This window comes from Mustela lutreola, chromosome 3, assembly GCF_030435805.1.
Source record: "Mustela lutreola isolate mMusLut2 chromosome 3, mMusLut2.pri, whole genome shotgun sequence".
Classification (NCBI taxonomy): Eukaryota; Metazoa; Chordata; class Mammalia; order Carnivora; family Mustelidae; genus Mustela; species Mustela lutreola.
This window is the reverse complement of record NC_081292.1, coordinates 167,159,330-167,175,432: the sequence shown is the minus strand read 5'-3', so window position 1 is coordinate 167,175,432 and position 16,103 is coordinate 167,159,330. Positions and strand designations below refer to the sequence as shown.

Sequence of the window (16,103 nt, the reverse complement as noted above, 5' to 3'; positions counted from 1 at the left end):
ACAGACAGCCTCACGAAAAGCCAGATTCTGGGTTCTCCCTTTTTACCTGGCAGGTTTTCCTGTGCTGCCACCCCCCTGGCCCCACTGCCAGCTCCCCGCATCTGGGCATCAGTCCCAAGGCAGTTCAACCAGAATCTTCACTTTGGCTCTGTTATTTATTCATGAGAAGGAGGAAGAATTGTAATGGCTCCACTGCTTCCTCCTGCTTTCCAGACCTGGGCAGCGGCAGGCCTGGTCCCACTTTCTGCTGTCACCATAGCGATGGGGGGGGGTGGGGGGTGGCGGGAAGCAGGCTGGAAGGTTGTCCTTGTCCCCCGCATAGGTACCAACATGCAGTGCTTTGGGAAGCTCTGCAGGAGCCCTGTGAAGATGGGGTTCATTCACAAGTCCCTGATGGCAGAGCTTCCTGTGGTCAGTGTGTGCATGTGTTCAGACGTCGCATTCCCGTGGAAGTTACAACGTGGAAAAACCACACAGTAAAGTTCACCCTGGGCCCCGTGAGATGTCCGTGAGCCCCCACCGTGCCTGGAACAGCCCGGCTCGAGTAGATCCGCAGGTCTCATTGGCAAAGCAGTTTTTAAATCACAAAGGAAGCTAATGTAGTGTGACTGTCTTACCCTCTAAACCCATATTATCCATTTAATGTGCTTAAGTATTTCATATTTGTCTATTTTCCTCCACAGGTTGAAGAGAGACCAGAAAAGGAGTTCACCGAGAAGGTAAGGAATTTATGGAAGCCTTGACGTTGTGCTGTTGATAAACCACGAGGGCCCCCACGTGCGTGGATGAAACTGACAAGAGAATGCATTGGTTAATCTTGACTGAAGAGACTGGCCCGTGAGGGAACAGGACATGTGTGCCACACCATGTCCTTCAGGGGGTCGCCCCAGAGTCACTTCCAGCATGGGTGTCACACCCTGCAAATAGCAGAGGTTGCCCATGGGCCCGGGCATGGGCATGAGGTGGACCCTGACTGATTCTCAGGCATCCATGAGGCCCCTCAAAGGGACCCTCTCTTGATTGCTTTCCATAAGCCCCTGGGGAATCTGACAACATTGCAGTACACATTCGGGAACTCTGGTTTTGTCTGAAATCACATTTGGTCTTTGTGGCGTCCCAGGGCTCGCGTGGCCTGCCCGGCCTGTCTGCAGCCACCCTGGCCTCCCTCGGCGGGACCTCCTCTCGGAGGGGAAGTGGGGACACCTCCATCTCTGTGGACACCGAGGCCTCCATTAGGGAAATCAAGGTAAGGCTGCCGACCTGCCTGTGACCTAGAGGAGCCTCTGAGGAAAATTAGTCTTTGAGCACAAATCTGTAAGGTTCCAGTCTCCCCATAAACACCTGTTCTAGCCCCACGAACACCAGCTCAGATGGCGTCTTCCATGGGAAGGCACCCCACCCGCACCCCACACTCCCCCCAACCCGGCTGGGCAGACCTGTGCCCTCGGCGCTCCCCAGGCTATCTAGCACACCGTGCTGAGGCCCTTGCCCCGCTGCCCTGCGGTGCACAGCCAACTTCCGTACACCAGGCATGCACAGACAGGTGGTCTCCATTTTTTTTTTTTTGGAATGGTCTCCATTTTTTTGGACACCAGATTACTCATTGCTCCCGAAAACACCACCTTGCCCTTTGAGTGTTCCCCTCCCCTGCCTAGAATATGCTCTTCCTTTCCATCTGTGGTATGCTTAATCTGCCTTGAATAGATCATTGTTGTGTTCCAGTGATTTTTTTTTTTTTTTTCCTCCTGATACTGGAGTGTAAGCACGCTTCTGTGCTCCAAACTCGCCACTCGATGGGCGGGCCATTCTGAGTGTCTGAGAGACAAAAGCAGTCTAGGAACTTAGGTCCCCTGGAGTGCAGAACCAAGGCCTGAGGGGGAAGCGTCAAGGACTAGAATTGGCTTTGTTGATGGAAGAACTTTCTAATAATTAAAACTGGAGCAAAGCTGCCCATGGTATCTGAAAGCCAGATGGCCACCTGCCAGGGAGGTCAGAGAAGGGACGCAACAGCAGCCAGGGCAGGGTCCAGTCTCCCCGGAAGTGTCTTCAAAGTCTTGTGCTTTGTAAGAACAGTTTTTGTGGGCCGCTCTTCCTAAAACATCCACACGCCCTCCCTGGGCCTCCAACAGCTCTTTGCTACGTCCAAGAGCAGTTGGCTGCGAACAACCCTGATTCATCTCTGCTCCTGGCCTTGAGAGCACCATCCATCTGCTCTGCTCGGCAAGTGTGTGCTGAGAGTGTAGCTCAGACCAGACTCCGGGCTCCGGGTGTGTGGAGCCGAGAGACGGAGCTCTGTACATGCAGGGACGGAGCCCGGCTGAGTCCCATCTTCAGTATTTCATTCTGTCTAGCACCAGGCAGCAACCCAGAGAGCCTGAGCGAGCTATGACATAGGAATAAAAGAACCCATTCCATTTGGGGGACTTCTTTTGCCTATTTTATAAAATTGTGCAAAAATGCAATGACACAGACCTACATTTTCTAAAATTTATGGAAATATCATATGAGATAGGCCTCAAGTTTAAGCTTTTGTGATTTTGAAATTCATTTTATTTTCCTTCAACTCTTGAAAAAAAAAAAAGAAAAAAGAAAATCACTGCCCAGACTCCCCAGGATGAGGGCAACGACCCAAAAGCAAAAAAGATTTAGAGGATGGCTTCTCTTTTTTTGCAGTCGTGATCACTTTTCTTCCCCGATGTCATTTGCCTCTTTTGCCAATTCCTAGGAACTGAATGAGTTAAAGGACCAGATTCAGGACGTAGAAGGCAAATACATGCAGGGCTTGAAAGAGATGAAGGTACCAGTTTACACAAGTGTGGGCTGATGGTGTTAACCCGGCTTAACTTCAGAAAACCCTGAAGAAGGCACACAGACAGCATGCTCGCCCTCAGGAGCCTCCAGGCTGCAAAACTCTAGGGGGCAGGGGCACGGGTGGGGCCTCATGGCCTGAGCAGCCTCCTCGAGGCAGCTTTTAAACGGAGCCCTGAGCCCTGTGGCCCTTGGGAGGATGACTTACTAACACACTTCCTGATGCATGTTTTGAACTCACCTTCCTTCCCCGGCCCACACCCGGCTTCTTCTCACTTCCCACAGGAGTGTACCATGCAAGACTTTTGGGGTTTTCTTTCATGTCCCCCCCTACTTTTCTACAAAGGATGTTTCACTTAATTTGCATCTCTAAGGATGGACGGCCTCCAGGGGCCTCCAGGAAGCCAGTCCTTACTGCGGTGTTTCAGTACTTGCTTGCATGTTGTAGTGTTTCGCTAGCTGAAGCAGCGTTCCAGCGTGTACCCTCCTGGATTTATTTGAGTAAAGATGCACGACAGTAAGAATGTGTTGTTATGGCCTCGTGCCAGCCAGGAAATGTAGTGGCTGTATTCCTCGGTGGTGAGGTAGGTCGTTGAAGTCTGTGTTCTCTATAGATCTCGTGCTAGATTGTAAGCCTAAGACTCCCTCTTCAGCCCCCCAGGAAAGACCCCCCCAGAATTGTCTGACTTTTCTATCACAGGGACACCAATCAGAGGCCACGCTGGTTTTAAAATGAATCAATCCCTGGCATGCTTGTCACCTCTCCTTGAAGAGAGGGGGATGTTACAGTTGACTCTGAATGCGCAGTGAGAAGGGGGTCCCACTGGAAATTGTCGCCATGGTTCACGAGCATAGGCGAGCATGGCCCGGGGCTCCATGAGGCCTCCTCAGGGGCCTGACCACACAGTGCCCATCTCTCTTTCGCTTCGGGTAGTTCACCCACCCTAGGGATTCGCCCTCCCTGTCCTGGGATCACCTTCCCAGGATCTCTGCTTGGGGACAGACACGCTCCCCCACTGCCTGGCTAACGAGGATGTGAGCTGCAGGAGAGCAGTGTTTCCTCTGTAGGTCTCTCTCCCCATGGCTGTCCTTTTAGAGGAATGCCCTCCATCCTTCCAGGACTGACCCAGTGAGATATGTGTAGCTTATTGAGCCGTCCGTAAATGGAAACTTTAAATTCCATATAATCCTTTCCCAGTTTCCAAGCCCAGCCAAGGCAGCCATCAGCTGGGACAGGTGTTTTCTCACCCAACATTCACTGGCTCTTTCCGGCATCCTGGTCACATTTCCTGAGGGACAACTTCAGAAACCAGAACGGCTCAAGCCACTTTGACGGGCACCCCTGAGTCATGGAGTCAGGTCCCAGGGTTAGGCCCAGAGCCTCCCTGTCACGTGTCTCCCTTGCACTAATGGCCGTGGAAGCCATCTTCCTCCAGTCACAACTAAGAACTAACTTTCTGAGTTAATGACTAATAGTCTTGAGTAGTTAATAACCGATTTGACTGCATTGAAAGGGGTGAATGTCTGTGCATTTGAAATTGTCATGTGTTTCTTATCTGACCCATTTGCCCTAAGAAATAAAGTCTAAAACTAGGGCAAGGTTTTCTTGGGTTTTGGAGTTTGTTTTTTCCTTTTCAAAGACCGCTGAACTAATCTTTGTTTTTGTTCTCTTACACAATTCAAAAACACAACATGGTTTCTGCAGGACTCACTAGCAGAAGTGGAAGAGAAGTATAAGAAGGCTATGGTTTCCAATGCTCAGCTGGACAATGAAAAGACGAACTTCCTGTACCAGGTTGATACCCTAAAGGACATGTTGCTAGAGCTCGAAGAGCAGCTGGCTGAGTCTAGACGGCAGTATGATGAGAAAAACAAAGTAAGCGTCAGTATGAGAGAGGACAGTGGAGTGTGTATGTGTGTGTGGGGGGGGTATATAGTGCATCTGCTGTGTGTGTGTGTGTGGTATATGGCGCATCTGGAGGGTATGGGTGTGTGTATGTGGTATACAGTGCATCTGATGTGTGTGCGTGTGTGTGTGCAGTATATGGCATGTCTAGGGGGTGTGTATATGTATGTATATGTATGGTATACAGAGTGTCACAGGGGTGTGGGTGTGGTATGTGGTTTGTCTGGGGTGTGTGTATGTATGGGTGTGTGTGTGTGTGTGTGTGTGTGTGTGGTATACAGTGCATCTGGGGTGTGTATGTGTGTGTGTGTGTGTAGATGTCGTCATTTTTTTAAATGACGGTTCTCCACTTGTCCAGGAGCCCAAACATCTGTGAATAAGAATGTCATACTCTTTACTAAGGGCTTTGAAATATTAATATGCACAATTTCACTCTGTAAACTAGAGACAATTTTATAGGGAAAACATCGTGTGTTTTGCACATAAGATAAAATCATGACCAGGAAAAAACAAGCCTGTAGAGAACCCACATGTTTGGATAGACACAACTGGGTCCTCCAGGATTCTCCTATTGGGGTGGCTGGCTCAGAAGAGTCTGCAGCTCTTGCCCTTGGAGTCATACATTTGAGCCCCACATTGGGTGTAGAGATGACTTAATAATAAGATCTTGAAAAAAAAGAAAAAAAATGTTCTTGTTAATAAATATACATTTCTGGATTTTTATTTGTTATCTCTTAACACCACCAAGAAATAGTCAGTTGCAAATATATTCATTTATTTTATTCCATTTAAGAGTTACATACCTTCATTAAGCTAAATTAATTTATGATAGCAGCGAGAAGTCTGAGCCTGCATTGAAATCAGTGACAAAAGACTAATTAGATGTTTTCTGTAGGATATAAAGCAAGAAATCCTTGTTTTTCATAGTTTAAAGAGTTAGTCTATCAAACCCTAGGATATTGTCCAATTTTCCAAAGTCGTTGAGATAAACAGAAAATTTAATTTGTGAGTGTCACTGTTTTTTTTTTAAAAAACTGGATTTATCCCCCAAATCCCAAGGGTTAGAAACTAAAGTGCCATTAACAACTCAAAGGTCTCCTTCTTTGACTGCTATAGAATTTAGAAGCTCAAGAAGAATTTTGTTGATGAAGTTTCTGAGAGCCAAACTGAAACAAAGGAGAAGCTTCCCATGAGACCTGATGATGACAGATTCTAGGATTATAGGAGCAGAGTGCACATTGTGGACCCCACTTGTGGGCAGTATATGCTAATGCTTCCTAAATATTCCTGGGATATCATCAGCCAGGCATCAGGAAACAACCGAGAACCCTCAAATCTAATTCCAGAGAATTTGGATGATCCTGGAATGTTGTCCCAAGCTGGGGAACAGGGACCAAGCAGAGCCCAATAGGCAGGTCCTTGTTGCAGCCAGGAGGGGTCCATTCACCCTCAGACTTCAGAAAGTGGGTGAGCAGGTGAGGCCAGGGTGAAAAGCGCAGGGCACATCTCTCCCAGAATAACCCCCTGACTGACCTGGGAGGGGGTATCCCCGCTTTCCTAAACTTGGGTACCAGCCCATCCTCAGGGATGGTGCAGGATCGGAGCCAAGCCAGAGACCAGAAGAGTGTATTGCCATGTCACAGGGGCGAAGGGGGAGGGTCACACTAGGGGAGCAGCTTTTGGCCTTGGAGCGGGGGCCCTGGAGTACAGGGTTGGCCATCCGCTTAATAAGCTTGCCAGAGTAGACCGTGTTTACCCCTCTTTTTATGCTAAAGAATATTCCTTATCAGATTTCAAAATCAGGGCAAGTTCCATCCTAAGTCCTTCATGCAGCTGCCTCCTCCAGGCCCTCTGCACAGACGGCCTCCATAGTAAGGGCCGCCCCCCCTTGGCCCCTGTTGGCCTGGAAAGAGTCAGGGAGCACCTGTCTGATGCACCAGGTCAGCAGGCAAAGTTTACAGGAAATCAGAAAGTCCAGAGAAGGGGGCATGTGTTGCTAAAAAGGCCTTGAAAATTGTGATGCCTGGTGATAAGTGGTTGTTCCAAGGTCAGTGTAAGTAATGGGGATGTGAACTTGAAAGGCAGAGAGTGCGGTGCGGTCACTGTGTCCATGCTCTTTCCCGCCCGTGTAGGAGTTTGAGAGGGAGAAGCACGCCCACAGCATCCTGCAGTTCCAGTTCGCCGAAGTGAAGGAGGCCTTGAAGCAGCGGGAAGAATTGCTGGAGGTGGGTAGCGCTCTCTCGTTCACTTTTCCTCCTGTGTCTTAGGAGTATTGGGGGGTTTGTTATGAAACTTAGCCATGTTCTTGAAAATGGAGAGTTTAGGCAAATGCTCCATGCCTTCCTTAAGGAAAATAGTTCCTTTCATTGGTGAAGAGTTTCATTCCTTGGGGGCTTTGTGCTTGTATCAGGAGGCGTGGGGGATGGAACGATGGCCCCCGAGATGTCCACGTCCCAATCCCCAGGACCTGTGACCGGGGCGCCTCCCATGCCAGAAGGGACATTGCGGGCATGGTGAAGTTAATGGCCTTGTGATGGGGAAGTGACCCTAGGTTATGGGGGGCCCACTCTCATCACTGGATCCTTATGCAAGGAGGCAAGAGAGGCAGCAGGAGATACAGGGAGAGGGACTCAAGGCTGGTCCCGTGTGAGGAAGGGGTCATGAGCCAAGGAATGTGGTAGGTTCGGCCCTAGAGCCCCCAGAAGAGAACCCAGACCTGCCTGCATCTTGATTCTGGCGCATCAGACTCAGTTTGGGCTTCTGAGTTCCAGAACTCTAAGAGAATGAATTCATGTTTTCTTTAAGCTGCTGAATTAATGGTACTTTGTTGCCTTAGCAATAGGAAAGTGATACAAGATTGGTTCTGACTTTTTCACTCGTTAACTTGAACTAATGCCTGTAAGTAAGGATGTCCCTTAGGCGGGTCTCTGCCCGCTCCTCTGGCCTCTGGGGACCAGGCTGAGGAAGCAGTTCTGGCATGCAGAGCAGGATGTGGGCTGATGCAGGAAATGGGGCTGGTACGTCCTTGGCACGGGTCTGTGGGCTCACAAGCAGTCACAGCTTTTGGATTATCAAGCCCTGCGCTTTGTCTTCCTGCTTAATCCCTTCTCTGCTTTCTTTCTATCTGTTCCTGTTCCTCAGGAAATCCGACAGCTACAGCAGAAGCAGGCAAGTTATATCAGGGAGATTTCTGATCTTCAGGAAACAATAGAGTGGAAAGACAAGAAGATAGGGGTAGGCCTCCCGAGTCTGTGGGACTCTGCCAAGGGGCAGTCCGTGTGCAGGTGCAGAAACGCATGTGTGAGCGTGCATGTGCCCTCGTGTGACACAGGACTCGTGACACGGAGAACGCACTCGCTTACTCAAGCCCACAGTAACCCTGACCTTGAAGTGGGCATCCGACATGGGGTGGGCAGGCATCTTGTTGATGCTAACTGGGCTCTCTGCCTGTGCCAAGCGGGCCAGTGGCACCCCGAGATGCAAGGAGTGGGGAAGGCCCCACAGGGCAGGTGGGACATGGGGAGACTCAGGCTCCTTGGATTCTCTGTGTGGTGGGGCCTGTGCCTTTCTTAAAAGCGTCAGAGGAAGCTGCAAGGTGGCAAGTGCCGTCCCCACCTGTTCCCTCCTGCATGTGTCCCCCTGGAGGCCCCAGTTCCCTCTTCTTCAAAAAGAAAAGCCACTGCAGCCCACCTGCCTTTAGGAGTGATAAGTAGGAAGACAGCAGCCCACTTAGAGGGCCAGCCATGCTTCCTGATGACAAAGGGCTTCCAATACCCCACAGCCCACCCTGCTCCACTCTGATGCAGATCTCTGGAGCACAGTGTCGGTGTACAGGCCATGTGAGGCCGTGCTGGTTTTCCCCCATGTCCTCACCCATGCTCGTTTAGGACTGCTGAGCGTGCACACATGTGTGTGCTTTAAGACCACTTGATGTTTGTGACAACAAACACCAAGAATTGACGTAGAAAGATAGCCCAAGTTGTCACCTGGGGTTTCTTACGCATTTCTTCTTATTCCTTGTTTGTCTCTCATCCGAGTGGGTGCATGGCTTGTGTTCATTCTCTCACCGAGCTAGAAAGTTGTGCACAGGCAGTGCAAAGGCAGTTTTCCCTTAAAGGCATCTCTTAATGCCTTTAAGGGAGCAGGAGGCAATGTTCCTTGGCTGCCATAAATTTGTGAGAAGCTCAGTACTCACATTTTGTCTGTCCCCTGAACGTATTCTACACAATGCTTTAACTCTGGTGGTGTTCCACGTAGTAGAATCCTTGTTCTTGCTTTAGTCACCTGCTCACCCATGTGAATCTTCTCTCTCTCTCTCCGCTCTGCTCACACGCAGGCTTTAGAGAGGCAGAAAGAGTTCTTTGATTCCATAAGGAGTGACCGAGATGATCTTAGAGAAGAAGTAGTCATGCTGAAAGAGGAGTTAAAGGTATGAAGCCAAAGTAGAGTTAAAAAAAAAAAAAAAAAAAAAATCCAGGTTCTCAAGAATGACTCTACGTGTGTACTGGTGTTAATTAATTGTGTGCCATTGATTTGAGTTCTGGTTAATCAATTCAAACCTTTGGTTAACTGACACTGAAGAGACCCGTAAAACGAATGTGGGTTCATTCGGGTCTGCCCATTTTGTGATCTCGAAAGCACCTCTGACCTCCAAGAATTCTTTTATACTGCATACATTTTTTTCTCATACCCTTTGATAAATTCTCCAGGACATCACACCGAATTAGAGAATGTGTGTATTTCTTTATATTAAAAGTTCAAATTTAAGGACTACTCCAGCTGATTGGGTGGCATGGGTGAGGCTCACACTAATTAGACTTTGAGACCCTGTGGGCTGAGGAAAATTCCATGTCTTGTTTATGTCATGTCTGGGGGTCTTCAGCTGCTGGCTAGACACTGAGTGAAGGAAAACAGGCTCTGGGTGGGTTATCAACATCGTAGGAGACATTGTTAGAAGAGGGTATAGCCAGGGCAAATTCCAGGATCATCAGTGGAGACATATCGGTGTCAGCTGCTTATGGTCAGGGGTCAAGGCCAGAGCAGTCAAATGGAGGGAACAGCTTTTTATCACCGCTCCTCCCTGGACTGTGAGCCTGGAACTGGGGCCCCTCTGAGCTCAAGGAGAGAGTTATGGGCATGGGGGTAGCAAGTGAGTATAACTGTTTTAGAGTGTTTCACAGTGTTGTAAGCATGAATTATATTTCCCTCAAAGACACCAAACATTCTAGCCAATTCTTTACTCCTTCTTTAACATAAGTTGTGTTTATTCCTTTCGGAACATGCACGTATCTCTTTATCTCTCTCTTTTTCAAGAATGCAACCAGGGTGTTAAAAGGAGGTCACTTTACAGGGATTTGCCCACTGCTCTACCATGTGGCAGCCCGTAGGTCCCTACCTCCAGTTACAAAGGATGCCTGGTAACAGCTTCTTGTCACCAGTGCATCAAGACATGGACCAGAGCATCAAGACGTGGACCAGAGCGTGCAGGAAAGAAGTCGCCTTTGGAGGAAGACATCCCAGCTTTGTGTGTGTCGATAGGATATTTATGATTGTGGTGCCTACCCCTTCTCTGATTCTGTTTCCTTGACCTCAAGAAAAATAATTTATTTCTCATTATTATTAATAAAATAAAGTTTAACCTAGTATGAGTCTGTGAGTATTACAACAAGTTCATTTTTGTTCCCAGAAACATGGAATAGTCCTAAATTCAGAGCCAGTCACCAACGGAGAGACTTCAGACACTCTAAATAACGTCGGACACCAAGTTCCTTCTAAGCTAACAAAGGAAGAGTTAAACGCCCTCAAGACAGCGGGGGACGGGACGCTAGGTAAGTGCCCACCTTCCTTTGGGTCTTTTCATCTTACACTCCGCATCGATTCACCCTCCATGCATTGTCAGAACTGACATAATCATCACTGATCAATTAACACTCACACAGCATGCCATGTGTCCTGCCACTTCCTGGGAACGACCTTGTCACACGGTGTGACCACCCACGTTTGTTGTCTGGCGTGCCTCTCTGTGCAGTGCTCACCATCAATGGCTGAAGAATACGTTTCTCTTGCTTCTCAAAGCCACCAAGTGAAACCGCAAATGCAAGGAGTGTCATCTCGGGAATGCAGGGACAGTTCTGATGCTACTTGTTGGTTTTCCTCAGCCACGTGCCAAGATGGCTTCCTAACTTGCTCCGTTACAGACTTCTCCACAGATCAGAGTAGCAGAGGCTGTAAAGTGAGATAATTAGCCCTAGTTACGAGCCAACTCTGCACATCCCAACACCGTTACGTATTTTGAGGGTGCGAGGTGCCTGTGGACGGCACATGGGGGGTTGTGATGGATTACGTCTTGGGTACCATTCTCAAGCTAGCACTCAGTGACCCTGGGTAGGGGGCAAGGTGGACAGGCAGCCCCGGGCTAGGGAGCATGGGCAGGGTGGAGGGGTGTCCTACCCACCAGAGTCTGAATGTGCCTTCCCCTCTGTCAGAGGTGTTGTCCTCTTGTACATCAGTTTTTGCTTCTGAAGCGTAGAAATTGGGGAATCCTGTAATTGTAAGAATACTTTATACAATTTGCAAATATCTGAAAAAATTCACTGATTAATATTGGTCATAATGTTTGGCTTTTGGGTAAAATGAACCTTCTGAAACCAGGGTGCAGGCTGAAGTTATAGCCGGTGGGTAAGGCTCTCCTGTCCCTTGCTGCCTGCCACGTTCCTGAGCTCAACAGTGAGGCTGGAATCCACCCAGAGCCCATGTGTTTCATTTCCATTTAGAAGATTTCATTGTATTTTTTTTTTTAATTTATGGAAATGTAGAAACCTCTAGGCCCCAGCTTCTCAGGACTTGCTTCCTAGGGAGATGTCCCTCGTTATCTCGATGAATCCTAAAGGGATACAACACTTTTGATTGCATGAAAGTTTTGATTGTTGAAGGAAGATAAATTGAGTGGTTTCCTACGTATAAGCTGTGTGAGCAGCTAGAAATTTGATCACGTCGCTCTTGTTCAAACATACGTTTTATAAATCTTCATGAACTATTAGGAAACCAATCCTTAAAGGACCAGAAATAGCACTTTCCTAAGTGGTCTCCAAATGTTTTTTGATCGCATATCCCTATCAATAAAGAATCGTGGGAACTTTCCAATATGTATATTTTTAATTCGTACATACACATACTATTTCATCAATCTGAAGTGTGTGTTATAAAACATACTCCCTGACAGACATCTTTAAAGGGTGAGGAAAGCTAACTAGGAGCCCTACTACTTCTCCCACTTTCTCCGGGGTACATGCACCCACCTGTGGAGACCACGGCGTAATAATTTTATCCCGCTTTGACTTTCAGTGACATGACATCTGATATGCTGGGGGTTGGTTGGTTTGGAGAATCTAAGATACAAGCATTCATTCCAAAGTTATAATGTTTTTAATTTGTACTTCTTTTAGTTGGTGAATAGCTTATTATTGATGAGGTGGCCACCATGCTCCTGAGCACTTGCCACCTGCCGGACCTCCCCCCGACCCTTAGACCCCCACACCTCCTCCCCAACCCCTCACCCCCCCCACCCTCCGCCCCTGTGGGGGTGGGGCAGAGGTATTTAGGGCATCAGGCTGCTTTCTCAGGAACACCATGCTTAATTAGAAGGGGGCTGAGGGTGGATTTCCTTTCACCTCACATGGGCTGTTGAGGCTGAATTTCCTAAGGGGGGTTGAATGTCTCTTTCAAAACTTCCTTGAAGGTGGTTTTAGGCCTATGTGAAGCGCAGTGCAGTTTGACAGGCAGAAAAGTGGGAGGGGTCTGGATGTGCATCTGGAAACAGCTTTAGGTCATTCTGAAGCCCATTGCTTGGGATTGTTGGCTGCCCAAAGCAGAGCTCTATTGGTTAACATTTAACTGCACCTTTGAAAATCAGGTCACACCAGAGGGCACCAGCTGCCACTCCCACCTTTGAGACAGTGGCCGTGGCCTCCACGGATGGAACATTTGCTAACGGGATGAGTGCTTTGCCGCACAGACTTGGCAGAGGCTTCTGTCTCGTGTGATCCTTTGAGGCCGCGCTCTCCTTAGGAAGGGGGTCGGGTGGGTGAGAGAACATGTGTTTACACTGTGATGTGTGCTCAGTGGTCACCACATCATGGGGTCCCTTCAATTTTCTCAATGGTCTTTTAGGAAGAGCCAGTGAAGTGGAGGTGCAAAGTGAAATTGTGGAGAATGTGGGGAAAAAAGAAATCTTGCAGAATACTGAGCGAGAGCGGCACAAGGAGGACCCAGCCCAGGAGTGTGTGGGCACAGAGGTGTTCCACCCTGGTGAAAATGCCGAGGACCACAAGGCCTCTGAAGATGGTGCCCCCTCCCCGGGAGCATTAGCAGATGCTACGAATGAGGAGAAGGCTCAGAACCAGATTCTAGAGAATGCTTCCCTCCTCGAAAATACAAAGCAGGTTGAGTCCGATGAGGTCAGAAACACACCAGGCGATAGGACTGGGGCTTCCCTTGAGCAGTCCGAATGTTTGCATGTGCTAGGTGGCGAAGCCCCAGATCCTGGGACTGGGCAGGACAGTTACGATGCCTTGGATATCAAAATCCACAGCAAAGAATCTGCAGAAAACCAGGAAGACTTGAATGCCAACTTGGGAGAGGGTAGCACAAAGCTGTGTGCAGAATCCAATTGCCTGCAACCATCTGAAGCCGGAGGGCTGGGCAGCGCACACACGGGGCAGGAAGATGGGAGCCCCATGGAGGGTGTGGTGGAAGCAGGGCTAATGGGGCCTGGGGAGCAGGTGAGCACAGAAGCCTCTGGCCCTCCAACATCCAGCCATGACAATGTGAATTTTGATGAACAGCGTGCCACAAAAGCCTCCACAGAGCTGGACCCAAGCACCGGGCGGGATCTAGACAAAGAGTTCTCTGAGCAGGAAGCCGCTGAGCCCCAGGAGCTCCCAGGTCAGAGCACAGCGGTAGATGGGGGGCATGACAAAAAGGAGGATGGGGAAAGAGGGTTGAGGGACGAGGAACCAACACAGACAGAATTGCAGAACGTTGCTTATTGTCCAGAGGCTAGAAGCAGTCCTCAGGGAGCAACAGGTCTGGCTGTGGCAGATGTGGAAAGTGAGCCCCTAGATAGGAAAGACACTGAGGAAGAAAGGAATGACCAACAGGGAGAGGCACTGGATTCATCACAGAAGAAGACAAAGAACAAGAAGAAGAAAAACAAGAAGAAAAAAACAACAGCACCTGTAGAAACCCTTAATGAGGTCGAGAAACAGTTAACATTTCAGGACTCAGATTTAAGTGAGGTGAAGGAAGATGAGCCCATAGCTCTTACTGACAGAAAACCAGCTGTGGAAGCACCAGACGAGGTGATTGAAAGTCCAGAAGAGGAAAGCGTAGCAGGAAGCAGTGAAAACCCTGATTGTCCAGAAAATCCTAAAATTGAGTTGAATGAAACACTTAACCAAGAAGACAATGGGGTAAAGGCTAAGGGGGGGAAAGAGACAGCTGATGGTGACACATCAGCTTTGGGGGATGACACAACCCCTTCATTGGGCACAAGTGCCAGAGATAAGGAGCTAGAGGAAGCCATGATCAAAGACAGTGCTAAGAATGATGGCGCCGTGCACAGGGGTCCTCCAGAACCAAGGAGCGGAGGAGCATCCAGCAGCACCCTGCTGGAGGGTGAGGGTCCCTTCAAGGACAGTGAAGATGCCCCTCAAACGGGAAGTACAGAGCAGCATGAGATGGCAGAGGGGCCCAGTCAAAGAGTCAAGAAGGTCGCAGAAAACGATGACTTGGCACCCAGCATGGAGCTGGGTGTCTGCACTTCAGAAGGCAGGGATGAGCCGAGAGGCGAAAGCGAGAAGGGCAGAAGCAAGGAAGACTGTACCATGTCGTAAGTGGGCAGAGGCCAAGGATTGCACAGGAAGCCCAGTGGTCAGGGGCTCATCTGCTGCCCCCCTGGGTGAGGTTCCTAAAACATTCCACATGGAGATAGATGCACCATAGGACAGTCGACCACCAAGCTATCCACCACATTGAGTTACAGACTGTTACTTGTAGCTGTATTCTTCCTCATTAAGGTTTTCACCCCAAGTAGAAAGAAAGATACATCTGTAATCAGTAGGAGTCCTAACCGAGAACATTCCTGCCGTGTCAGACCATGCTACACACTGCGCGTTTCTGCATACAATCCAAATGAAGCTATTTAACATTTGCCTTGGGCTGATACTCTTGACCAAATCCATCAGCATCCAACTGAAATGACCAAATGGCATTCTGAGATTTGTGAGTACAGCTGATTTTTAATATGTCTTCATTTGAATCTATGTCCTTTTGTATTTGATTTTGATGTGTACGTTATAACCTATACGGTATTTTGTTTCAAAAGGAGATTAATGGCAAAATAGTGTATAGGTCACTGAGTGATAAGATTTGCACCTTAGGACAGTAATTAATCATGTTAGGGATAAGAAATAAATATATCTTAAGGCACTGGGCTATCTTCCTTCCCTTTACCTCATATTAAGTATTTTATCTCAAACTGATACTTTTGATCTCATTGATAATACCTGAATTTATTTTGTGGATTTTGACTTCACTTCATGCTGATTATGTACCAACGTCATTTTATACAGTCTTTTTTTGTTTGTTTGTTTCTGGAAGAGACATGTGTTGAAATTGCACTTCCCAATGCAGATTTTGTGCAGGAGAGCATTTCTAAAATTTATTTTTTTAACCTTTAAATTACTTCTCTTTCTATTTGTCTTTGATTCAAGAGAAAAATATGAAAGGTACCATTCTTGCGCAAACTGCTGATTTGACTATAACGGGATATTTTAAATAGTTGAATCACTTTTGGTATTTTGGTATAAATATTTTCATTTGTTGTATATCAATATATTATTGGAAAATTCTTGATTTGATCTTCCTGAAGGAAATATATTTTCTATACGAGGAAGCATTTTTAAAAATAATTGTAAAGTTAAATTAAAAAACTGTAAAATACTAAAATCACAAAGGACTGTACATTATAAATGCGTTGACACTTTATGAGATGAAAGAATTCATGTCACTGTTACAAGGTATAATTGAATACAAAAAAGACCAAAACCTCAATAAAATTTGAGGCAAGCATAAGTGTTATTATGTTATTGAAATAAAAACATTTTATAACTTTACAAGCCTGTGATCCCACTCTTTGGGCTACTTGAATTCCAGCAGTGGCTACTGTTCTACATAATTATTATCTTCAAAGTAGCGCCTACTTCTGGGCTGCTAATTCCCAGTCTGTGTTTTGTGAAGGACTCGTTACATTGTCCCTTGAGAGTGAACGTCTCTCCTGGTACCTAGACCAGGGCTAGCATCATGCCCTCCTGGGGAGAACTGGGAAGAT

The 16,103-nt window shown here is 47.8% G+C and overlaps 1 protein-coding gene across 36 annotated transcripts in view; it reads left to right on the top strand.

Moving 5' to 3' along the window:
* The window catches only part of LRRFIP1 (LRR binding FLII interacting protein 1), a 134,058-nt gene that overhangs the window by 107,355 nt on the left and 10,600 nt on the right, over window positions 1-16,103 (top strand). For 27 of the 36 annotated variants that reach the window (XM_059167574.1, XM_059167590.1, XM_059167580.1 and 24 more), the window contains 9 exons: window positions 684-719; window positions 1,121-1,246; window positions 2,726-2,797; window positions 4,514-4,684; window positions 6,847-6,939; window positions 7,856-7,948; window positions 9,051-9,143; window positions 10,401-10,542; window positions 12,884-15,891. In XM_059167574.1, the coding sequence (XP_059023557.1) occupies window positions 684-719; window positions 1,121-1,246; window positions 2,726-2,797; window positions 4,514-4,684; window positions 6,847-6,939; window positions 7,856-7,948; window positions 9,051-9,143; window positions 10,401-10,542; window positions 12,884-14,607 (2,550 nt within the window). In that variant the 3' untranslated portion in view covers window positions 14,608-15,891. Of the gene's footprint in view, window positions 1-683; window positions 720-1,120; window positions 1,247-2,725; window positions 2,798-4,513; window positions 4,685-6,846; window positions 6,940-7,855; window positions 7,949-9,050; window positions 9,144-10,400; window positions 10,543-10,653; window positions 11,858-12,883; window positions 15,892-16,103 lie in introns of those variants that run through there. The other 9 variants (XM_059167609.1, XM_059167607.1, XM_059167608.1 and 6 more) reach the window with 6 other exon arrangements.